Source organism: Lonchura striata, chromosome 2, assembly GCF_046129695.1.
Source record: "Lonchura striata isolate bLonStr1 chromosome 2, bLonStr1.mat, whole genome shotgun sequence".
In the NCBI taxonomy this organism is placed as follows: domain Eukaryota; kingdom Metazoa; phylum Chordata; class Aves; order Passeriformes; family Estrildidae; genus Lonchura; species Lonchura striata.
Genome location: NC_134604.1, coordinates 40,157,477 through 40,183,685, shown reverse-complemented (window position 1 = coordinate 40,183,685; position 26,209 = coordinate 40,157,477). Strand labels below are relative to the sequence as shown.

The window sequence follows — 26,209 nt, the reverse complement described above, 5'->3', positions numbered from 1 at the left end:
TAAAAGGGAAAGTACGCGAGAGGAGTTCTTTGCCTGTGTCCGTAGCTTGCTGCTTAATACTAAGGGGGGAGATGAGCACTGAAAGCAATACGGATTTATCCAGTGGCTGAATTAAGTGAAGGCGAAGCGTGGTTTGGAAGTCCACTGACTGACATTGTTCCGGACTGGGGGATCTGTCTCTCTGATTTTTAGAGGAACTACAGTTTAGTGGCAGCCAGCCGGACACAGTCACCACGCCGCAGAGTGGCCAGCAACGAGCGGGCGAGAGAAACGAGAAAGCACAAAGACTGAACTAACCCGACCCTCCTCCTCTTTCTCCTCCTTCCCCGGCTCTTTATTTGCACATTTACTAAAGACTTGAAAGGAAAAAAAAAAAAAAAAAAAGAGAGAGAGAGAGAGAGAGAGAGAGAGAGAGAGAGAAATCCCAACAAACCCACTCCAGCTAACCTACGAGATTTTCGGTCCGCCGGGGGTTTCTCCGCGCCGCCGACCACGGCAATGCCTTAAATTTTCACTTCAAGGAATAACACCCCCCCGCTCCCCCGAAATAAAATAAACCCAATAAACCTGCCAAGTCTCACTCATTCCCGACGGAGAGCTCCTTCGTCCGGGGATTCATTTTGAAGGCAGCGGCTCGCTTTATTTGGCTTTTTTTTTTTTTTTTTTTTTTCTCCCGTTCTCCTCCCCCGGCGGAGCCCCGCCGTCCCCCCCTCACCGGGCGCCCCTCGGCCGGGGCTGCCCGGCCCCGACCCCCGCCCCTCCCGCCGGCCGATGCTGGCGCAGCCCTAGCGACCCCCTCCCGCCCCCCGATCTGTCAACCCGCCGCGGGGCCGTCACCGCCCGGGGGCCGGGCGGGGGTGGGCTGGGGGCGCGGGGCTGACCGCCCTCCGCCCCGCCGCCAGCCCCCGGGCTCGGGCTCCCGCCGCTGCCCCCGCCTCCCCCCCCATCCCCCCCGCCCTCCTCCATGCGGCAGTGAGGACCGACCCATCCGGAGGGCCAGGACCGGCAGCCAGCGATGGGCGACACGGCTCCCCCCCAGGCCGCGGGGCTGGGGGCCGGGCTGCTGGGGGGGGGCCCGGCGGCGCCCCGGGTGCACAGCGCCATCGTGGAGCGGCTGCGGGCCCGCATCGCCGTCTGCCGCCAGCACCACCTCAGCTGCGAGGGGCGCTACGAGCGGGGCCGCGCCGAGAGCTCCGACCGCGAGCGGGAGAGCACCTTGCAGCTCCTCCACCTCGTGCAGCAGGGGCAGGGCGCCCGCAAGGCCGGCAAGCACCCCAAGGCGGCCGCCGCCCCCGCCGCCGCCGCTGCCGCCGCCGGCGCGGCGCCCCCGGACTACCACCAGCACCTCCTCGGCAACGGCGGCATCAACGGGGAGCAGCCGGCGGGGGAGCAGCGCGCCTCGGCGCTCCTGGCGGTGAGTCACAGCGCCCGCTGCCGGCGGGGAGGCGCCGCGCCGCGCCGCGCTCGCTCCGCGGGGCGCCCGCCCCGCCCGCCCGTCCCGCGGGCCCGGCGCGTCCGCGGGCTCGGCCGCGCTCTGGCGTCGAGTGCGCGAGGAGCGGTGGGCAGGCGCCGAGCCCGGGGGCTGAGGGCGAGCGTGGGTGCTCTTCGAAGGGGTTTTGGGACTGCTTGGGGTGCTGCTTTGGGGTCTCTTTTGCATCACGCTGTGCACTAAAAACGCGTCGCGCGCCTCTGCCGAGGCGGTGACAGCGGCATCCTTGAGCAGGGCACTGGCAGCCGACGCTGTCAGCGCGTCCCCGAGTAAGGGTGAAAAGTAGCGCTCGGGTACCACCCGCGTTCAGAATTGTTCCCCTTGCCCCACTCCATCCCGTTCGCCAGGGCTTCGGGCACCTACTTGAGGCCATTTCGCAGCCGTGCCCCTGGAACTCGGGCAGTGCCTACACCCGGGGCAGCGGGCACTGCCCGGAGCGGAGTGCCCTGCCTGCGGGGCGGCTCCGAGCGCCGGCCTCGCCGGCGATGCTCAGGTTGTTATTGTCAGCCGGAGTGTTTCGCGGAGCAGAGTTACGAGAGTTTTCCAGGCACTGCCGCTCTGTAAATGATACGCTGACCTTTTTCAACTGGAAATTGCTCTGAACATGTCAAGGAGGCGAAGCCTTGTCTCCTGTTACTTTATTACGAGCAGTCAGTGCACCACGCTTTTGAAGGCGTAGGCTCCGCTGTGCTGCCTCCCAACTCTTAATTCTCGGCACACATGCGAAACATTGAGAGGAGTGACTGCATCCTGATAGGCCCGCGGCTGCTATTCGAACAGCTGAAAATAGATCGCTCCCTCTGCTCCAGACATCAAACTTATCTTTCTTAGTGCCTGACGTATGCCAAAACAGGACCTTTGTGGTCGTTTCTGCCTTCTTACCCGTGCAGTGCGTGGATCGACGTTTGGGGCTGCGTTACTCAGCATCATTCGTGAGGGTGATGATGTAAGCGTTAAATGCGATAACATTGTGTCCGAGGGGAGTTTAGGCGCTTCCACCTGACTCAGTGCTCAGATTAAATCTCCCCACATTCCTTGTCACAATCAAGAAAGCCATTATCTTATTTTTCCAGTATGTATTAATGTAATGCTTTACACTTGCCTTATTGGGAAAAAAAAAAAAAAAAAAGCTTTTGCCTAATAGTGTACGTCCCAGAAAAATTCACTTCCTGAAATCAGGCAACAGGCCTATGTGGAGTTTTTTGTTTTGTTTGTTTGTTTGTTTTGAATTTTATTTTTTTGCTAGTTGTTACTATTATTATAGCTGGAGACAGATGTTTGGAAATGTGAAATGAAACAACTCCCAAGAAGATACCGAAAGATTTTCATCTAAGTGCAGAGAGATTGTCCTTGTTTCTGAAATATCACTAATAGCTATTAGCCTGCTGCTTGCTGGAGATGCTATACACGGCCCTTGCTCTATGTTCCATGTTGCATTACCTCCCAGAAAACTCCACAGACACGTGTCCTTGAGAAGCAAAAGGTCTGACAAAGTCCCCATCATTTTTGCATGCCAGCCTTTGGTAATCGTGCTGACAAGGTGTGTGACTTCAGTGAGCATGACATTTGGGGCCCTGAACCATGTTTTGACATCGAGTAAATGCTGGCTCATGAAACAGCATTGTTGTAATGGTGTCACTGCTCATCCTCCCACTCTATGCTTGACACTGGCATTCCTCATTCACTGCTCTGATTAAGAAACAGAGAAAGTTATTGTTTCAAAGTCACACCTCTGTGTCGTGGACGTACCCCTTCTGCCTTACCAAGAGCTCCTTACAACAGTGTTGCAAGTATTAACAAGGAATAGCAAAACGCACAGCGTCTGAGTGGGGTGAATTCAAGTTGCTGAGCATCAAGCAGCTTTAAGGTACTACAGCTTTGTGTTCCTGTTCTTGAAAATTCAGAGGGCAGGGTTGGACAGGGAAAGAACAGAGTCTTGCTTTTCCTCCAGCCATAGCTGGAAAAGGAATTACCTCTGCCAGTTATTCCAAGGGTGAAGGACTTGAAGAGGAAGGACGAGGTAGACTAAGCCTATTGTCCTGTCCAGTATAAATGGATGGGAAGAGAACAATCTCTAAGCAGAATTCATCCTCTCTGGGGTGATTCTCAAGAGGAAATCCAGTGGAAGCCTTATATGCGCTATTGCTCTAATTGCAGATTTATTCCTCACGTACCTAGTGAGGTGCACAGGGTCCTGGAACAAGGGGCAGCTCTGAGTTTCAGTTGTGGCAGGTACAGCTGTAGCACAGGGAAGTACAAGACAGGAGCATGGGTGCGAGTCTCACTAAGCATGTGAGACTGGACACACAGCCAACTCCAAGGGGAATGTAAAGCTCCACATGCCTTGCTGTAGCTCCACATGCCTTGCTGTAGATCCACCAGTTTAAAAAAACCCCACAGCTCCACACAGATAAGTGCAAAGGCAGTCATAACTCTCGCTGGGGAGCTCTGGCTACCAGGACGCTCTTTTGTCTGCAAAACCCAGCTGGGTTGTTTCCTCTGCTTTGCAGGTCCCACTGCTCTTGTTACACATGTGCCTGCAGTGTTTAGTGGCACTGGATGGGTCATTTACACAGTTGGACTCAAAAGTAAATATTTGACACTTGGTAACATTTGAAACAATGTTTCCTTGAACATATCAAAGTGCTTGAAGTGATTATCTGACATTGTTGATACTATTATTTGATAATTATCTGTTCCCAGTGGGCAGTTTAAAACTGGCAGAAGAGAGAGTTTTTAGAGGAGTTTGGTTTGGCCTTAATTTAACATTGTTACTTTGATTTTTGAGAAAGTATCTTTAGCAACAGCATTTTCTAATTGGAGACTGGGGATCAGATTTTTTTAGCTGGACCAATGGATGTGGGTGTGTGTGAATGAGAGACGCAGCTAGCTTTTGTACTTTCTGCCTTCGTGCATTTCCCAAGAGCTGACATTTGTTTATTTATATGGTGTTGTTACTTTTCATGGTGCAGAGTGGAACAGATAAAATATTCTGTCTTTCTTTTATGCATACATCTGTATGTATGTATATGCCCTCCAGCACTTAGCTGTTTATACTATTTACGTTATATGTAAACAGTTAGTTCTGGAGGGCATTCCTCAGAGCCTTAAGCACTGAACTGGTAATATCAAACTTCTTGCATTGCAGTTTCAAGTCTCTGGCAGCCAATTCATTCCATCGTCCTTCTGACACAGGCTGAGCACTGCTCATTTTGCTCTGTGAGAGCCGGGAATTCTGTCTCATGGGCATTAGTATATTATTCTGGCTAGGTTCTTCCATTGCAGCCATTGCCCCGATGGCTCTGAGTGTGTTAAATGATGTTTGTCATCAGTCAGAGGCGACTTGTTCTGCTTTCACCCATCTCATGGTTGTGCTGAATTTATCATTACAAGAATTCATTTAAAATAGCAATTAAATACATTAATATTTTCTGTACTTCGAAAAGTGACTGTGAAAGTGGGCTGCTCCCCAGATGCAGTCTGCAAGTAGGTGAAAAAAGGGAAAACCATCCCATAAAAGTGATGTATCCAAGGAAGACGGGAATGTATTGATTCCTTCTGCTCCCCCAAATTCTCATCCACAGCTGTAGAAATCTGAAAGAGTCAATGGGTTTGTCCCAGTTCCCAGAAGATCTCAGTGAAAAACAGGGTTGCCTGACTGGTACCAAGAGCCAAGACTGACTTATAAAACCTCAATTTAGGCAGTTATTTAATGTGGAGATCCTAAATTAATTTCCTAAGGATTTTTTTTTTTTATGATCCATACTTTGTTTGCTGAGATTTGGCCTTCTCTGTGCTAATGTTAAAGAACCTTGAATGTTTTAAAAGGAACTATTGTGCTCTGGTATCTTTGCCCAAGCTGACACTTTACCTCCATCTTCCAAATTCTTTGTTTTGTTTGCTGCAGAAATACCTGCATTTTTTGTGGATGTACATAATATTTGGAAGTGCTCTGAAGCAAGAAGGATAAGGTGGCCAGCTGTGGGGTGAAGTGACATTATGGTGTGGTGAGCACACACAGATTAAAGCAAAAATCATTCTGCAAAGCTAGAGTGAAATCTTTTCACTGACACAAAGTTTGGTGTGAAAGCAGTGGATATGTTCTGTTTGTGATATAAAGGACTGCTCTCTCCTCCTTGCGCTTATGCAGGAGCAAAGCTGTGTTCTCAAAATCACAATTTATGTAGCTGAGTCCAGTAAAAGGAGTAAGTCACGTTGCACATGTGGGTTGGAAACATTGATCTGCTGTTATAGGCCCTCTGTCCTGCTGAGAGCCATTTGCTTTGGATGGACATGCGTGCCATTTTAAAACTTTGTTTCCCTTAACTGTGAGAATATTTTCCAGACCATAATCAAGAAGACTCCCTGGAAGCTGCATAGAAGCTGTTTTTAATGAGGATTTCAACAAGTGAATTTGTTGAAATTTATGCTAGTTTGTAGGAGCCTTTTCAGGCCTAGCTCTCCCATCAAATAATTTGCGCCCTTTAAAGCTTTTTCAGTTTTGAATACATTTAATGAAAGTCTCCTCCATTCTGAAACTGTTTAACAGACTGTTTCCACCACTAAAGTTTCTGTAGGCAGTGAGCAGAGGAACAATGTATCTGCCTGGACTTGATGTGCTCTCCAAGGCCAACCCATGGGTTTATTCACACTGGTGGCTGTTATGGCATGTCCTCTGACAGAGTCCTTGCATCCCCTGCAGTACTCAAATTGAGTCCCTTTTCTGTAGTACTGCAACAAAGGAAAGTGATATTCAGCTTCCGTTTGTTCTACTTTGAAAAGCGTGACTCCAGCAAAAATGTGCGCTGTTCTGTGGGGAAATCTGAACCTTAGAAAGGTATGACTGAGTCAGAGAAGCTGTTTTGCCGAAACTTTGACTCGCATCACTTTTGGTACTTCTCCCCTCGCAAAGAGCACTCCCTGCAGAAGGAGTATGTGGGGTTCAGTTAGGCTGCAGTGACCAAAAAAAGCCCCAGCAGTTGGGCTAGTCAGCAGGTTAAGAAAGACCACAGTGCCTCTCTTCCTCTTCCTAACTGCTGTAACTGTCCCTTCTACTAAGATATTGTCTTCAGAGGCCAGTTGTAGTTTGCTTTTCTTAAGTCTGCTGCCTTATAAAAGTGAAACTTCACCACTATCTCACTATTGGAAAATAATTGCTCCATCCAGGTCCTTTTGACAACTTTGGGAAGGGTGGTATTTCCACTGCTTCATTTATGTTGCACTCCTTATGTGGTGTAGGAGTTGCTGGAAGCTGTCAAGCTGCTCTAGCTAACAAAGAACTGGCATAGAGGTGCCAGCTCTGCCAGGAAGTGTCTCTGTGGTCTTGCAAGTGTCTCCTGCTGTGCCACTATTTCCCTTCTATGCTTTAGATTTTCTGGTGGTACAGTCTCACTAGCCCATGGGACCTTGGGTTCTGCTGAAGGCTCAACTCTACATGACAATGACCTGACAGGATCACATCCTGGAATTCAAGCAGGTGATTAAAGCAACCACTGTGTAACATCTTAGAGGGCACACAATCAGCTGCATGGTGCCTAGAAGAGCTTTGGCCACCTGGCTGCTCTGAAGAGAAGAACAAAGTCTTTGTTCTTTGACCTCTCTCTGGTGTCCGCATGTCAGTATTCTCCTGTATGAATTCCCAGTGGTGGTGCTCCCAGCAGGAGTAAGATAGACCTGTATTTTCCACAAATCTTAATCACCATCTGTAAACCTGAAAAGGGCTTTACCTATATCATGCTGCTTCAGTTTGGAACAGCTTTCAACAGTGAAAGAGGCAGTAGTCCTGGCTACAGAAAAGAAGGAGCTGGTGCTGAGTGAGATTTGGATCAAATTTTCAACTTAGCAGTACTAAGATATGTATTTTTTTCTGTGCTTTCTTTTCTTTTAAATAAAAGCATAAACTATTTTTGCCCTAGATTCCCATTGGAAAGCTTCCTATAGCCACTTGAGAGCCAACTTGTAAATTTGTTATACCTTGTCCAGTTCTTCCAAAGTATTTTTAGATGCAGGTAATCAGTCCATATTTGTACTGTAGTGCCAACACTAATACTAAACCAAAATATCTGCAACTCTCAAGCAACAGCTTTTAGTTTAGCATGCTGTAAACTGAAATCTAAGTGTTTCCACTCTGACTCTAGGATCTATTCAACAGATTACTCCTGTTATTTCACTTAATAAACCTCAGTTTCTTCTATGAAAGATACTATTTATCACTTCTGTAAAGTGAATTGAAATGTGATGGTGAGTTTTATTGCTCAGAAGCCAAATTCATTATTGATGGAGCCTAAAACAGGAGTTCTGAATGTTTGCTTTGACAAAGCCTTTGTGGAGCTTCAAATCACCTTTTCAGCCTTTGACCCACAGATCTGAGTATTGGAAATATAAACTTGAATGAGCCTTTTACATAATCACATGACTCTAAACCTAGGTTTTCATGGCACCATGTTGCCAATATTCACCATAAAAGTGCAAGATGTGGCAGTGACCCTTCTCTTTAGCAGAGAAAAGCACTTTTTACTTTCTCTTCATGATCATGAAAGTGTATGCTTTATATTTTCTTGATTTACTTTAGTTGATTTGCTCCTGATTCTGCATCAATATGGGCTCAAATTAATTTCCCAATTAAGTCTTCTGTGTCCAAGTCTCATGTACTTGATGCTTCAGCTAACTGGGAGCAGAGTGGGACTGGAACTGAGAGTATATACAGAAGCCATCAGCTCTTTCTGAGGCTGCAGCTGCTCCCCACTGACAGCAGGTGGGGGCTACCTTGCCCTGCATGTGTTGCCTCCCATCTAGTAGTAATGGAAGATGGTTCACATTTATGGCTCAGAAATACTGCTTAATTGAATAATTTATGCAAAATTCCAACACACCTAAAAATTATAATTTATTTTAGTTTTAATTTGAAAACACCCTCATGCCTGTGGTTTCACCTACAGGTGTTGACATTTCCCTGAAGAAATTCCTTGTATTCAGAAACAGCTCCTGTAGCTGCTATTTTTATCTATGTCACTCAGTTATAATTCTGATGTGCTTGCAAACCTAGCTGAATCAAGGTGGAGAGAAATTAGTATCAATTAGGAATCAATGTGAAAGTGCTTCTGACAAGTGAGGATGTCGATCTTGCAAATCCATTTACCTGCTGCCTGAGCCTGAAGCTGGCTAAAAGACTTGGTAAGATCCTGGACTAGCAGATGAAACTGCAAAAGGGTTCATCACGGCCATTCTGTTTTGAAACAAAACATGCTATTGTGCAAGAGTCATCCTGGTGGTGCCCTGGCTTTATTGTAGTTCTCTGCAGCCACCTCCCTAGAGTAGGTGTTATACAAACACCCAGTGAGATCTGTGCCCTTCCCTGTGTAGCTCAGTGCCTCAAGAGACAAGATAGACAAAGAATGGAAGGAGGAACAGAAGCACAGAAAGGTCAAGTGTCTTGCCCAAGGCCAAACAGCAGGTCAGTGGCAGAGCTGGGAATGGAGCCCAGATTTCCTGACTCCTAGTCCAGCACTCTATTAATCATCTCTTTGCTTTGTGTTCCTGGCCTGTTACTGATCATAGGAAATGTGAGGATGACTTTCCGACAGCTTCAGAATTGCTTCTTAGTTTTGGAAACTATTGATCATCAGTGCGTTATTGAGATAAAGAGGTCATGTACTGTACATGTATATGCACTAGAGGATTCAGAACTAAGTGTTCTGGGTATCAATTTAAATGCAGGACATTGAAAAGCCATATTTCATAATCCCAAATATTTATTCTAAGTCAATATTTTAAAGTCTTTTTTTTCCCTTACGTTATGTACAAAGTGGTTTGTTTTTGTAGCATTACCCATCACAGTTGAACTCCTATATTGGTGCTTGCCCTATAAATTAAAATTTAGTTATAACAGTTATTTAGTTAGCAGGGCTTTTCTTCTGAGTGGAATTTACCCATAAAACAGTCAGAAAACCAGTAAGTCAACAGTCCTGAGACACTGGTGATCCTTACTTATTTTCATTCCTCACTGTAAGATGTGTTCAGTTTCTAAAGCCTTTCAATGGATTATCTTGATCACAAAGTTAATTATACCTGTGAGATTATTTTTTTCCTTCTGAAAAATTTTGACTTGAGGCAAAACTCTGGCTACTGTGGTAATGACTTACTGAGAGTCTCTTGTAAACAATAGTATAATCACTTTCTTATAGTCATGGCAACAGTGTTTAAGCAATGAGCTTACTGAACATAATGTGCACTGTCTCCACTGAATAGTATTATTGCAGCACTGAAGTGTATGCTGCTCATTTTCAGAAGACTCAGAAACATAAATTATTCAGCAAAATAACACTGCTTCAGAAAGCATCTTTGAAATCTTTGCATTCTGTACCAGCCAAAGAAGGACATTTATTGGTGCTGACAGGGCTGTGTTTAGTTACTGCACAACAGTGGAGTCTTTGGTCCAGGCGTGCTCCCACGGAGTTTAAGGGTGTCTGTCTCAAACCACTTGAGGACTGTGCTACCTGTTGGCAGGGTCATGCTTTTCCTGGTAATGTTTGCTGCTGTGGAGGGCAGAATGGATCAGGAGGATGAATCCTGCACATATCCATGCTGTGAGAGGTGGCAACTAGGTGCAGAAGGAAGAGTTTGGTTTAATAAACAGGAGGTTTACTCAATCCTTTCCTTGGCCCAGAGAAGCACCTGAATGCCTACTCAGTATGTTGGGGAGGCACCTTGGAGAGTGGGCAACTTCACAGACAGCTTCAGAGTTGAACCCCAAGACAAGAAGCTGTCCCTGATTTTTCTGTTTATTTTGTTTTTGTATCTCTCTTATTCAAATATCTAGACCTGAAGGAAAGACCTTGTTGGCAACAGTTGTTGTTCTGGGATGAGTCATTCCACCAGATTTTAGAAATACCACCTCAGTGACAGTTGGCAAAAACGCTGCATGGGCTGTTCCGTTTATGTTTTTCACTTTGGAAAATCAGACCATTTATTTAGGGTTCTGTTGCTTTAGAAACCATCTCCAGTTCCCTTCCCTTCCCTTCCCTTCCCTTCCCTTCCCTTCCCTTCCCTTCCCTTCCCTTCCCTTCCCTTCCCTTCCCTTCCCTTCCCTTCCCTTCCCTTCCCTTCCCTTCCCTTCCCTTCCCTTCCCTTCCCTTCCCTTCCCTTCCCTTCCCTTCCCTTCCCTTCCCTTCCCTTCCCTTCCCTTCCCTTCCCTTCCCTTCCCTTCCCTTCCCTTCCCTTCCCTTCCCTTCCCTTCCCTTCCCTTCCCTCTTTTTTCTTTTTTTCCCCTTTTGCTCATTGTTATGGTATCTCAACATCTACAATTTTAGTCTTGATTATGATCTGATTTGCCCCTCCTGAAACCGCCTATGGGAAATACTGTGCACGTGGCACTGTGGAACATCAGCCTAATGTAGGATCAGGCCTTTTATTTCTATCATTATGCTAGTTTATAGTCAATTATTTTGTTTTGCAAAGAAATGCATTCTCTCTGCTTCTCTGAAAGCTTTTGGTTCAACATCCTTCCAAGCTAGATAGACTTGGTGTTCAACATGCAGCCGCTTACCTCCATGGCCCAGTTCCCGGAAACACTTATGCGTGTGCTTAATTGTGCACACATGGGTAATCGCACTGAAATCAAGATGTGTCGAATTAAGCAAGTCAAGAAATATTTGCAGGGTTTGGTCTTTGTTCAACAAACAGGCCTCAGCCTGGCTAAAGTCCACCACATGCTACAAAAAGAATCCAAATTCACAAATAAGTAGTGTATTAATTATCAATTGACTTATTTCCTTAAACAAATTAATTCTATACTTTTAAAAACTACTTGCCATTTTTTCCTGCAAATCCAATTGCCCTTCCTTTCACACTCATTTTTCCTCCTCACTGCTCAACTCCCAACAGACCTGAGCTGCCAGCCACATGATCCCCTTATATAAGGGTTTGAGTTCTGACATTTCTTTTTTCCTACAAACTTTGTGTATTACTGTAATGGTTCCTAGGACATATTTTGGCTAGCTTTTAGGGAGAGAGAGAGAGTGTCACAGTGTTTCAGGCCTTCATTTCTAAGTGCAGTATTAAATATATTCCTTATAATTATAGCACTGCCACTTGGACCACTGTAGTTCAGGCTATGTCAATATGTCATCAAAAGGTCTCTTTTTCAGGAGCTGGAACTCAGTCATGTTGATTGAATTGAAATTTGATGGCCAGCAGCTGCAAACACATTCTGACTCCATTCCCCCCCTCCCCACCAACCCTCAGCTTCCTGCTTTTTTCTCGCTTTATTACAAAATCTTCTTGTTTTCCATCAAAATCGTAGTTTAGAAAACACAGCTAATGGCTAATTCCAGGCTCAGATAATTCTTTGGGTAAGTCCTTCGAGGGGTGCCCTGAGGCAACCTGAAGGCACAATCTGCTGTCTGTGTGTGGATGGTGAAGCTGAGAGCACAGCCCCAGGTGCACTGTGAAGGCCATCCTCAAACTAGGCATGACCGTCCTCCATGTAGGAGCTCCTATAATGCCATCAGTGCCACTCTCAGCAGCTAAGGATGCTGTAGATGTGTCTGGGCTGATGTCTGTGAGGTTCCTGTGTAAGCAGGCCTGGAAGCACCACAGCCCTCTCCCCTCTTGTCCCCTTGGTCAATCCCATACAGATCTTGCTATTCATTAAAGCAGGGGCATTGGGATGAGGGCAATTGCCAGCAGCAGTTTATACTGCAAGTTTAACATACAACTTTTTCAGCCCTAGGAGACTGATGGGAAAAAAAACACCTTTGAACTGGGGGAAAAAATAACTGTATCCAGTAGTTGTATAGCATGATCCTGTCATTTTTGGTACTTAGAAACCAAAACAAAACCCCAGCATTCATAACACAAGATATCCAGGTTTTAAAAGGTGCCACTTGGAAATACACAGTAACTGCTTTTCATAAGGCCCTTTAGTCCATGTGTTTACAGGTGGACGAGAATAGCTCTGCAGAAGTTAATCCAGTCCCTTGAGTAAACAGTATGTACTTCTAAAACTTTCTGTATAAACCAACCATATGTAAGGCCTTTGGTATACATTTGTACCATGCACAATACATCTGAGGGACCCTGCTAGAGCCAGGATGGCTAGTGAGGTTGATAACCCCTTTGCCAGTGTACTGAATGTGTGTTCATTCTGTCATGCCTCTGAAGGATAACAGCCTTTGGATGACGGCTGTACCAAAAGGGCTATTTACTGCAACACTTTATTATGTGGTTCTTGCAGCCCTCTCCCAGGACATACTTTCTGTGCTTGGGTCTCCCAGGCTGCCATCAAAGCACAGGCTCTTTGACACGGGTCAGGAGGACTCCTCACCCCAGCCTTGCGTTGCCACTTTTGGATACTGAAGTGACACTCGCCCCCTTTCCCTGGTAATGTTCTTCTCTGCTGTCCCCCTCCTCCACTTCCTGAAGCTATAAGCCATGTCTACTCCTCCACATTCACCCCCTCTCACCTGGGTTATTGCCCTCCCATCTCTTCTTTCATGCTTCTGACACTGCTGCTTCATAATGTTGTTTTTCTAGCTTGGAAAGGCCAGAGGGCCAGGCTAAGAGAGACATGCTGAACACATGTTTTCCACATGTTCTCCTCATCTTCCCTCATACTGCTTCTCTATCTGTCTTTAGCTTTTTGCTTAAACAGGACATCTAATGACCATGAATGTAATCTCTTCTCTTATTTGTTTTATAAAGGATGAGCTCAAAGTTCCTGTGTTCACTGTCATAAGAAATTTGGAGCAAAAACTATTGTAAGTTGACAAGGCACTTGTAGGTTCTTTGGCCCTTCACCACAGGCCGTGAGCACTCACAGACTAGGCATAGAGTTGTGAATGCTTAGGCTTCAGTTCAGAAAAATGCTAAAAGAATATGTGTGACATTAAACATATGATTAAATACTTTTCTCTTTGACTGCTGCTTCATTGAAGTGGACCCCATTCTGGAGGAGGCATTTTTATTGGTCTGAATCAGAAAATGCTTAAGAATATACCAAAGGTTTAAGACTAGTAGTTAATCCACGATCTTGTATTTTTAGTGACTCTTAAATAGGGCTTGGTGGTGCAGGCAAGGCAGAAAATTTGGAGGCTCTCCTGGTCACCTTTTACATTTTCACTCACTCTGGAATCTGTGTGTCTCTGAACTGTAAACACATTTTGGTAGTGATACCGCCTATTTGCTGCTTGAATGTTCAATAACATAACTGTATTGCATACCCAGATGCAGTTTATTTAAAGCAACTGCCATTAAATGAAGAGCAATTATATCTTAGAAAGGTAACACTTCATACAGAGTTAGCATTACTTCTATGACTGTGTTTGACAGGGAGCTGGACCCTTGGACTCTACCAATGACCAGTCTGGGAACAGTCAGGAGTCCAAATCTTTTTGACTTAAAACATGTAGGCATCAAATCTTCTCTCTACTGAACAGGAGAACTGGACATCTAATTGTATCTTTGAATCTCAGCCTAAAATCTCTGGAGACTTTTGGAACATTTATCCCTAGGAGATTTTGCTGGAGTCAAGAATACAGACTGGAGCCATGGCTGAAAAAAAAAAATGCCGACATGTGACATCAGTGCATCAGTCAATGAGTCATCCATCAGTGCCAGAGGACAAAGTATTCTTTGTATTTACCTAAGAAGTAGTTACCTATTTACTCTCTGAAATTGTAGTACTAACTTGGCATTTTGGTTTGCTGTACAGTGAAAACACTATTTTAAATGTTTTGTATAAAGACAGACTTTCTTGTTTCTTGAACAGTTAGAAATACTAGAGAACAAATGTAAAAGGCCCATTTCCTTCCTTGCTTGTAAGTATGGTCTAGGAAAAATCCTGAATTGTGCTAGTAGGAGACAGTCCAGTCTCTTTTCTTGACAGTGATTTAAGTGTTGGGCCTTTAGAGAAGGCTGAGTTATTATCATTGACTTATGATCAGTCACTCTTTCTGTTTTCCCTCTGTTTTGGCTTTTCATTCTATGGCTATATTACTGAAAATGTATTTTTAAATATTAAAGGCAATAATTTATTGCAAAGGTCTTTACCTGTAAAGGACTCTAGGCATACCACACACAGGCAGGTCCCAGCTGGGAAATGCAGTATTAAGGCTGAAACTCTGTCTCTCACTCACTGTTTCTCACGGTCCTTGCAGGGTGGTGGGATGCCTGGGCTTCCCAGCACACATGGTAACCATTGATCTCAGTGTGGTCTTGAGAGGCCAGTACTAGGAGCTGAAGGAAGAAGAGCTGGAGAGCAAAGGAAGAGTGAAATTTTGCTGTCAGTGCTCAAGTGTCTATCTCTGTGTAATCCTAAGACACATAAGCAAAGGAAGCTTGAAAAAGTTACCCTGGGACTAGGAAAGCAAATAGATGCAGAGCAGGTTAGCCATTCTTTGAAGTAGTAAAATTATTTTTTGTCATTTTTCAAGGGAAAAACTGATCCAATTTGACTGACTCCACTCTAGCAGTGCAACAGGAGACCTCCTGTTTTATCAGGCCTATTACAAGACAATTGCACATCTAAAACTTGTGCTTTTCTGTCTCTTGATATGCTTTATCTCCTCAGAACAGGTTTTTTCTCTCAGCACTTAATCCCTCTTTAGCCATCACCTTTTCCTGCCTTACAGGCCGCTCTATGTGTGCACTTTGAAGGTTGTATAGGCGCCAACTTAATGTGAGTGCTTTGTCAGGGACGCCAGAGCCATTGCCTCTCACAGGAGCAATGAACTACATGTTAGGATCCAGCTTCTTCTGAAATGGTCTTTAAAGGTGCAATATTACAGGAGAAATGGATTTGAAAGTGAAACAAAGCTGTTTACAGCCAGAGACATTTAAGTCCTGCATGAACTCTGCTGGTCTTTTGTAACCATCTCTTATCTAATCTAATCTAATATAACCTAACACATTAGTATCTTTACTGCATTTATTATCCTTTTTTCAAGGAATGGCAGGAAGGAGACTGGGGCCTTGGTAAGAGCATGAGGCAGAGAGACATGAGACATAATATTGAGCAAAGGTTAAAAAAGCTGTACAAGCTCTTCTATTACACAATGAACATTGCAAACAGCAGACCTTGTTGTCCTTCTCCCATTCCACTGACTTTGAGGTGGTGGGGACCTGGTGACAGGGACTTGGTGTGGGTGACTGAGATGTTGTAGTACAGAAATGGATCATTCAAAGGTTTCCTGTGACTTAGAGAGTTTCTCCAGCAAAATTCAAATGCAAGGCCATGGATAACTCTGATCACCACCCAGAAACACTATTAATGAGACCATTTTTCTGAAGATGTCCTGTAGTTTCTACACCATCAGATTTCATTTGGTTTCCTTGATGGGAATGAGCTACAGCTATTGTCAGTGTTTATTTTCAGTTAGTTTTTTTGGTGGCACTGCTCAGTAACACATGGTTAGGATGGTCCAGTTAATCAATCCTCCTCCTCACTGCCTCCACCTTTAATTGTTCTGTCTGCTCTTGCCTCACAGAGACATTTCCAACAATTCCCTTTACATAACAGTTGCTGAGGCAAAGGGCTGTCTAGTTATTCAGAAACTCAGAATCCCAAAATGGATAAGGTTGAAAGAGACCACAGTGGATCTTCTGATCCAACCCCCCTACTCAAGCAGGACTGTCCCAGATGCGGGACTGTGTAGGACACAGGATTGCATCCAGATGGTTCTTGAATATCTCCAGTGAGACAGACTCCACAACCTCTCCCAGCTACCTGTTCCAGTGAGGAATTCAACTGATAAGAAAGACACATCCTTCACACAAGAAATTCCCAAACTAAGCACAACAGGGAAGCACCCAGAGGTGCTTATGAGGGCCCATTAAGGCCCTTAGTTTTAGCCAGGATGGGCTGCTTATCAGGACACACAGTGAGTGCTTTTCCCACTCACATCAGGCACAAGAATGTCTGCTTATTCATGAAAACAGTCCTGAATAAGAGAAAGCAAAGTTAAGCTGTAGTGTTTAGTTCCTATTGGAACACTTGGAGCTTGCAGTGGTGATGATGCCCACTGGTGTCTAAAAGCTGTCAGCCAGCAGAAGATAGCACACCACCTGTGGGGGTGCAGGCATGCAAACCAGAGCGACTCATACCTGGGGTGCTGTGGCTAATGGCAAAGGACATTTCTGACAAGGCAGGGATGCACCGTAATGTAGGATGGTGATATGAAGGGCTTCACATTTGCTTTCCCAGTGTGGGCTAAGTGACTCTTTGGCTTGCAAGGAACACTAGGCAGATGGTTGAGAAATTCTACCCCACCTGTTTATGTAGGGAAGGAATACCTGGTGTTGCAGAATGAAAAGGTCTGAGCTACTGACAGACAATGGCTTTGCATACAGAAAGGCACTTGAGCAACTGGATACAAAGCAGAAGATGAACATGTGACCCTTGGCTAGGGCAAGACCCTTCCATTTTATGTCCAATCTCATTAATTTCTTCTGATTAACACCACTGAGAGGAAGAAGAGAATCTATACCAATAGCAGCAAGGTTGTAATTTCACCTCTGGTTAGTAAGCCATTTGATCTTTGCTTTACTGGTCTTGCTGAAAACCAATCTGACTTCCTTCAGCTGAGGCTGCCCCATGGTTCTAACATCTTAACACACATCTGCAGCCATTACCAGTGGCACATGAGGGAGTGACAGAGGGAATGTCACGTTCATCCTAAGGCTCTCCAGCCTATTGAAAGGAACCTTATCACAGCTGAGACAGACTAATGCAAAGCTTTGGTTGCTTTTCTGGGTCTGTAGGTTCTGAGACTGCTGTGGCAGTGCATCACAGAGTCCCAAGAGGAAGTTTTATTGTTGTACCACTGTAGGAGCCACTGGGGTTGTACTAGTGAGCCTATTTATACAGAAGATAAGTGTTCATGTTGCCACTGAAGAAAAAAGGACTGGCTCCAACCTTAAAGTGTAATGCTATATTCTTAGGATAAGGAAAAATCAAATTAAAAATCATTTTCATAGAACAACTCAGTTTGGGTTGACTGGCTTTGCTCAGGTCATCAGTACATAATCATAAGGGTTACTTCTTTTTTTGTGTCCTAGTTCATGTTAACACACAGAAACTTGCATGCTAACCACTGCTTTCACCACCACCAAATTTTAGAGGTCAGGGACCTCTAGAATTAAACATATGAGCTATCATAGTGTGGGTGGATAAACCAGCTCTTTCAGGGTAGTAGCTGAGAGACTCATTTCCTCTGTGGATGAGCCGCAGAAATGGATGCATAACACACACTGACCAGTGGGTTACATTTTGGCCTGTACTGTGCAGATGTAACCCAGCAGCCAGCGTGAAGCAATCTTGAAATGACATAGAACATACCATCATTAGGACCTCATCACACTGTGGATATCAAATGAAGTGCTTCTCTTGCCAATGAGAGTCCAACTCAGTGTTAGGATGTCAAGATTTGGGTTAATTGTAACAAATCCTGCCTGAGCTATATGTATGTCTATTGTGTAGAAAACTCACCCTCTTTCTTAATTATCCACACCAAAATGCCTCTAATGTAAGTTTGAACAAATTATTCTGGCTGGAGGTATGGTTCAGAGTGGTTCTTCACTAACTTGGACTGAAACACGCATAACTGAAGGCTGTTAGTCCCCCACAATTCTTGTTTGTACCATTCTCCCCAAAAGAAGGATGAATTCTCCCACAGGTTGTGCTGGACCAACTCTGCAGAGTTCTGTACAAGGGACTGTGGCCCTGCAGTGCCTCAGTCACACGTGTGCCAGTGAAGAAAGGATGGTGGCAGGATTTCGCAGCGGGGAGTGACACCCTAAGGTCACTGCAGCAGAGGTTCACACCTTCCCACAGGCTTATTCCAAGGCCAAGCACATTGAAAGAACAGGGCTACCTCAGCTTACCATTTAAGCTTGAATACTAGTAGTATTATTTCCATTTTGAACTTTTTCCAAATAAATAATTTTTTCAAATGTTACAAAAATAGTTAAATAATTTTGTAAAGCCTGAAGAACATTCTTTTGCATCAGGATTTGAATTGGAAATGGCTGTTTGGGGGCCAATTAACTTTAAAAACTACTTTGTCCACAAGGAGCTAGTTGGCTAGTTGGTATTTCCAGCCTACAAGGCTTTTTTTACTTTAACGAGGGCCTAAAAGCTCAACAAAAAATTCTTAGTCCAAAGAAATTCCAATATTGCTTATGCCAGGAAAACTATATCCATTCTTGAGTTTACACTGCTGAGGTTTAGTGGCAGAGAGCTGCCCATATGCTTATCCATGCTGTCACACATACCCTCAAATTATCCAAAAACAAGGTAGCTTTTCTTGAACAGACCAGGTTCTTACTATGTCTACAGGGGAGTATAAAGTCTGTGGACATACCTGTCAATCTTTTATAAACTACAGATCCTCTAAAAGTTTTCCAATACATGTGAAGGTTAATTTACAACTAATTTAAGCCTCGTGGCAATTGAATTGCTTTTCTTACTTAGCTTTCACAGACCCTTCAGAAGTAGTCCTCAGACCCTCATGGGTCGGCAGACCACAGCTTGAAAACCACTAGCTCTTAGTTTAAACAAGATACTTTGGGGCCTTTTGGGACTAATTTTCTATAGCCTTGCAGCTTGTGAGGTCTAATATATCCATGCAAAGTGTGAGTAAAATGCTACCAGATGAGAATGGTGGTGTTCAGCTCTGGTGTTGGCTTTTATTTGGACAGGTGTGAAGGATGCCAGTGCAAAGCAGTGACAGACCAGGGCCCCAGTTCTGTATCTGCTGGAACACCAGTAACTGCTCCCTCCTCCATGAAGATCTTGAGCAGCACTACCCACAGCTGAGCTGGGGAACAATTCTATTTGCAGAACCATCATTCTGCTGTTATTCCCTGAAAGCCAGGCATGGGCCTGGCATGTCAATAACCATGGCAAGGATCAGGCCATTACACACCTTGGAGTGACAGGTGGTTCTCTCGGGCCAAGGAGCTCTGCTCAGGGTTAGACTCTTGCTTTGTAGTGCTGTTTGCACCCCTGTTCAGTCTCAGTGTGCTTACTCTTATTGGTGTTTCATGTCTTGAGCATGGAGCAGCAATCTTCTCATTTAAGCAAATACAGTGAAAAGTGTTAAGTGTTTCAGTGCCTTTTCTGTCCTTTGATCTCACGTAAAGCTCCATGCAGAGGGTTACATGATCTCCATCACTCTCTCCTTTCATACCCAATAATTAGCACAAGTCCAGGGGCTGGGTGCAATGCTATCCTTCCCTGTGCTACAAGGGGAGAAGTAGAAGGGGTTGGAGAGATTGTTTGCTGTGTTGATGACTGTGGTGTTGCCATGGAAAAGCTGGAGACTTCAGGGGAGTTTGTGTTTTGTTGGGCAGGGAGCCAGGCTGCTCTGACTTATTACAACTGTGTGAGTGAGTGAGCCATGCAGAACTTTATCCCTCTGTAGCAATTCCAAGGCAGGGAGAAAAAGAAAAGGACAGGACTGCTTTAATAAGGAGAAGTTCAGTGCACTTTGCTAAGGCTGATTGCATGAAATACAGAGATGCAGAAAAAATCCTTTGCTATTTTCTACTTTTTTTTTTTTTTTTTTTTTTTTGGCAGAATGTGTCCACTCTCTTCTAAGGACTGAAGAATTTAGAGCAGTGCAAATAATAAAATCTCAAGTAATCCTCCTGAAAGTGAACAGAGGCATTTAATTGACTGTATCTGTACTGAAAGGAACATTTGGAGTTCTGCTGAGTCTGAGTCCATTAAAGTCTTTGATCTATTGCAGAAACAAAAGGGGAAGCAGACTATACTGTTTTCATTATCTATTCTGAATGAAGTGCAAAAAGTAAATACACGGTGTAAACAGGGAAAAAAAATTAATCAAGGCCTAGGTCCGGCAAAAAGCTATCTTCATATTGAGCTTGCCATACTCTGAGTAGTACCATTATTCTCTGGAGGTAGAATTAAAAGCAATGCATGCTTTCTACAAATCACTTTCTATGGGCAGATCTCAAAGCAATTTACCAAACCAGCCAGTTCCATTACTCCCACACTGGAGAATGAATAACTGGGGCCACAGGATTCATCCAGGAGAGCAGGTCCTGCCTGAATCCCTGGCTAGCCACTGCCTTCCCCCCACACTGCCTCTGAGTGCACAGAAACTAAGTGTGAGAAGTCAGGGTTATTCTGAAGCATTAAAACACCACTGCATAGTATAATTTGTTATAACTGACTATTTTCTACAACCCTGGCTGCCATGTCATGTTCTTGTGTTGTATTTAATTGAGTTAGAGGCAACTTCCTCTTCCTGAAATGTATTTGAGAAGGTGGGAAATAACAGGATTTTGTTATGGACTTCTGAATGTTTCAAAAATCCAATTTTATAGGAAAGAACTGTTGCAGGGGTAATTTTCTGGTTTTATTTTTTGAATTAGAATTTCCTACCTGACTGTTCAGTGGTATAATACATGGACCTAGTTGTCCTATTTTAACATACGCTTCTCTGGGAAAGGTGTTATAAATGTTCATCATATGTTGTCATCTAGCAAAGCTCTGATTTCTAAAAGAACAGAAAAAGCAAAATTACTTCCTACAGGGGTTGGTCAGGGAACACACAGGGAAATCTTGACTCTGCATGAGTCAGTAACAAACTTCTGGAGCTTGCAGGCCCCTCTGATCATGCTCAGAAGGTGAATCCTGCAAAATCTCTGACCATGTGAGACTCCCATGAACTGCAGGCAACAGCATCACCACCTGTTTACTTCCAAAGGTAAGAAGCTGCCTGGGTAACATCACAGTCTCTGATGTTGTGCTGGCTTGCAGTGTTCTGTGATTGAGTTGGGAGATCCAGCTGAGAAACAGGGGACAGATCTTGCCAACATAAAAGGTGTCAGAAACTTATTTTGGATGCACTGTGATCTAGGCAAGGTCTAAATGTTAGGTATTACCACAGGATCCACCCACATTTTGTCCATGAAGCCATTGCCTCTTTTCTGTATCTCATTGCATTAGCAGGATTTGTCTTTGGAGATGATTGTCTAGTTACTTGGTGATTGTGATATCTCAAGAAGTTACAACACAAAGTAGATTAACTTTGTGTTCCAAATACAGCAGGACAAATCAACTAGTGTAAATAATATGGCTTGATGATGATGTGACAGCTTACCCCAGCAGAGGACTTAGCCAGGGAGATGAAAGGTTGCTGCTTTAAAGCTAAATGTCTGCTCAAAAGAGTTGCTTTTATCCTGCAATTTTTTTCTTGCTTATTTCTGTGACATTACTGATTCAGTACAGAAATTTCTGTCCTACCCACAGAGCTGTAGTAACTACATGTTCAGGGACACTCCAGATTAATGAGATCTGCAACATCTTTAATCTTTCCTCGCAGCATGCTGTGCTTGGGATGCAGTGTGTGAGAAAGACCAAAAGTGAGGGATGCGAGAAATGTAGTCACACAGGAAACTGAAACTGCGCTGTCATTCATTCCTGTAGTACAAAAAACCCTTTCTGTAACCTCAGTTTCCTGATTCTCGTGTGGCTGGGGCCAGATTTGCCACTGGTGCAAACTGGCACAGCACTACTGACATCAGCTGACAACACACCATTTTACTCCAAGAGATAACTTGTTCCAAGTCTTTTAGCAACAAAACCAAGAGGACAACAGATGTGGATAAATCCAAGGCCAGTGAGGTCTTATGAAACAAAGAGATTGTTTTTAATAGTTGGTGTATATGAAGGCTGGGCTTCTTAATGACATCTGAGCCCAGTTCTACCACTGTTTTTCCAAAGGAAAAGCTACTGCTGAGTGCACAGCCAAAGTATCCACAAAGTTGTTTATCATTCAGGGAGTCATCCTGAAACTGAACCATGTCTTGATAATGGATATATTTTTGAATGCTGCTCCATCTGAGGAGCTACTGAAGATTTCTTCCTTAAGGATCCTAATGTTTCTCAACTTTTTCTCCACGAGCCAAAGAAGAACTGGCTAGTGTAAAATGCAGCAGTGACTTTCTGGGGTTATGCATGCTGTGGTGTCAGAGAAATCTGGGAAATCAGCTTCCAGAGTTCCTGTTTTATTTTCCTCCCCTGAGGCAAAAATGGTCTTAATAGCATTGAGCGAGACCCAGCTAAGGATATGTCCTACAGCAGGTCTTGCTATGTTAGTGTATAACATTTTCAGTCCCCAGATATCAGTGTCTGTGATGCTTATGTTCTTCTACAAATATCAGGGAAGTTAAACTGGCAGAACTGGGGTGAGGTGGGAAGAAACGGGAAGGAAACCTCTGCATACTCCTTCCTCTGGCCCCAGGGGGTTGTTCTGTTTACATTGGGCTTGTCTGAGCTTCAGGGCAGTGGGCAGAGAGGAAGTTGGAGTGAAGCTGTAAACTCACCTCAAACCTAACTGCATCCTCATCCTGATGCCTCTTTTTATTAGGCAGTGGTGTACAAAGCTTCTCTGTGTACAGTGAAGTACCCTCCACTTGGCTTAGTGGTGTCTTCTTGCTAAAGTCATAACTTTTACCAGCTATCAGTGTTTCAGGCTAGCCAAATGAGAAGGAAAGGCCATGGTTAGGCAGAGACTAATTAGAGGGACTAATCAGGGGTGCTGGCAATTGTGTGGACAGCCTGGTGAAAAGAGGGATGAGGAGATACCCATGGTTCAGCCTCCTGCTAACAGAGCCTTGCTTCTTCATGTGGCCACTACAAACTTATGCAAGGGCTGTGAATTCCTGTGGTGTTTCCTTACCTCCGTCTCAGTCAGGTGGAAGCTCTGTAGAGGCAGAATAGCTCATGCTACACATCAACACAGCTGCAAGAGGGCACCTTCCTTCTCCTACATGTCTCATCAAGCTGACCAAGGCAGAATTTCAGCCTACTTGATAATACCTAAATCACTCTAATGGGGAGGACATAGCAAAGATAAGCTTGTGAAGTGGATGTTATGGAGTCTGTTGATGCCTGGGAGCTTCATTGTGCTATATGGAAGTGCTGCTTCTTAGAGGTTGACCTATAATGTAAACTGAAGCTCTTTGGATCCTGCCAAATTCTTCACTCACGGTATTGCAGAGACTGCTGAATTCAGGGACGGCAACAGCAGTCCTGCATTTCTTTGTGCCATTTTAAAATAGGCTATCAACTCAAAAGCATAATCTTAAATTTAATCTAGAAATGATTCTGAGCTGCCACACTCATTAACCCCAAACGGGTTACTTTTTGTTAAGTGCTGGGTGCAGCAGCTGGCTGAGGGGGAAGGGGCAAGAGATGCTGTGTAGGACTGCAGCCACATAGTGCAAATGTGCATGGCACACACAGCTATATGTGAGTGGGAGGGGAGAGGGGAAGGAGAAAAGATCAGACCACTACAGTACCCTGGGCTTTCCTGGCAAAACTATAGAGGACTTAAAAGGAGTGACAGACTAGGTGGAAGCAGCATTAAAAATAATTGCATTCTGCTGCTTTGGTTATAACGTGTCCCTTGTTCATAACTCCATCCATGACTCAAGTGCCCTGCAGAAGTCTGGACATGTGACAGCCAATAAATTCATTTATTGCGAGGGCTGTTTGTTTCAAATTCAGAACTGAAAGTTCATCTGCAGGTGCAGCAGAGCTGTGCAGGGAAGCAAACGCAGATTTACAGCTGTTGTGGCTTACTCCACTCTGCTACAACAAATCATTTTGTTCAGGAAAGAGGCTCTGCTGTTGGCCAACCAAGACGTGGTCAGAAATTTGAAACGCTGCTTTGTTAGTTTAAATGAAAACATTGCTGGACATGTTAGGGTGGGCATTTTTTTTTAACATTTAGCAAAATCTGTCATAAATCAAAGGTTGATTGAAACTGAACAGAATGTGCCTTGCTTTCCACTGTCACTTGCTATTTTCTTCCCTTGCCATTGAGAGTGTGAATCAAGATCAGGATTTTAAAGTGTTCAGCTCCGAAGGCCAGTTATTACTTCCTCCTCTGATCCTGTTTGATTTTCTGAAAATGAGTCAGTCATTTTTCTGCTAGAATTTGGTGCAGGCTGAGCCTTTTCTCTGAGCTCCACTCTGCAAGACAAAAAAACATATTGCTTCACAGTCAAAGCAAGTCTGCACAATAGAAGACTTCCTTACAAGTGGGCTCTGCCAAGTCTGCTCTTAGCCCTGCAAGGAGTCATGTTACTCCTCAGCAAGGTCATAAAGGCCTAAAATAATCACTGATGTTTATCTTTCCCAGAGGATATTAAGCACCCCCAAACACCACCACAAGAACATCTATTAAAAAAAAAAAAAAAAAAAAAGAGTAAAAATAGTTTGCACCTCAGCTATCAGTAGAAAAGCATTATGGCTTTGCATTTTCCCATTAATATTGTATGATCTCACATCTGAAGTGCTGAATTACACCAATAGTGGAGGAGGATCAACTTTGCTGTTTTCCATTGATGTTATAGCTCCCTATTTAGTTTTAAGCAGGCTGTGTACTTTTCTCATCATTTTATTGCTGTACCTTGGCCATGTGCTTTTTTTACACTACTTTTGCCATAGGGAGCACTGGAGGATGGCTTAGTCAGGGCAGTGCTGAGGCCATGTGACAGCCTGGATACTTGCCTGAAGGTGCACTAGCTGAATGCTTCATGGATCTAGATCTTTGCAACAACCTTGAAAAGAAGAAAAGTCATGTCAGCCTGTTTCCACAGAGAGAGAAGGACAAGGTTTGGGGGGGAGTGTGAGCTGGCAGCTGAACTCTGCTCTCTGCCCAGCAGCCGTGGCTGTCACACCACAGCTCCATCACCCCACAGCTCCATCACCCCACAGCTCCATCACCCCACCACTGCCTTGTGTGCTCCCTAGGGATCTGGAGCAGCTCCACATGAGCAGAAAGGCTGCAGGACGTGCTGGTCATGAAGAAGGGAAGGGTGAGCAGGCCATGCCTTGAGTCAGGCTTCAAGAGAAGAAGCAGGGACTGCTAGATAGATAGGATCTAAGCCTATATCACTGAGGCTCCCAAATCACAGGGATTTTAGCCCAGTCAATGGTGTCCAGCACTGCTGTTAATGATTTGCAGGGCAGCAAAGAAAATATACAAATCTTTTGCAGACCATATTCCCCTGCCTTTCATGTCTATACCTCCGAACACCCATTTACTTCAGTCTTCCCTTCCACGCTGTGTATTTGGCACATACTCTCATGCCTACATCCCCAAATTCATAAGCCTCCTCTGGCTGACTGGGGAGCGAGAGACATTTCCTCGCCGCAGTGGTGTTCGTGGGAAGATGTGTGCTCAGGGGGATGCAAAAAGCTTCAGGCAAGTTCTTTGTGTTTTGACAGACTCTGCTGAAGGATTTTGCTCTGACTTGAGCCAGACATGGTACTGGCAGATGCCGTGCAAGCTTCCCACACGGCACTGGCAGCGCCTCTCGGATCTGACCCGCGACCACCGCCTCTTCCTGACCCCCCTTCCCTCTCCCCTCTCAGCCCAGGCCAGCGTTTATCTTGAGTGGAGAGAGTTCTCCCTGCCAGATTGCGTGGTGGTTCTCTGATGTGAACAGATGGGACTAGGGGGGCAGGCTACATCTGTTCCTGAATTCTTCCACCTTCGCAATTGTTTGCAAATGGGTGAGAGCTTTGGGAGGCTGGGAAACTATGGGTTTCAGCTCAGAATGTTCTTTTCCTGTAACGTGCTCAAAAGTGAACCTGTGCTGTGTAATTAAGTTTGACGCTGACGAGGAAAACACCTGCTGGTGCAAGCAGCTTGAGTTTTTACCCACAAAAACAGATTCTTT

The 26,209-nt window shown here is 44.7% G+C and overlaps 1 protein-coding gene across 1 annotated transcript in view; it reads left to right on the top strand.

The window, feature by feature from the left end:
• Positions 1–979: 979 nt before the first annotated feature.
• The window catches only part of MAML2 (mastermind like transcriptional coactivator 2), a 207,998-nt gene continuing 182,768 nt past the window's right edge, over positions 980–26,209 (top strand). The window contains exon 1 of the mRNA XM_021536551.2: positions 980–1,414. Within this exon, the coding sequence (XP_021392226.2) occupies positions 1,016–1,414 (399 nt within the window). The 5' untranslated portion in view covers positions 980–1,015. The remainder of the gene's footprint in view (positions 1,415–26,209) is intronic.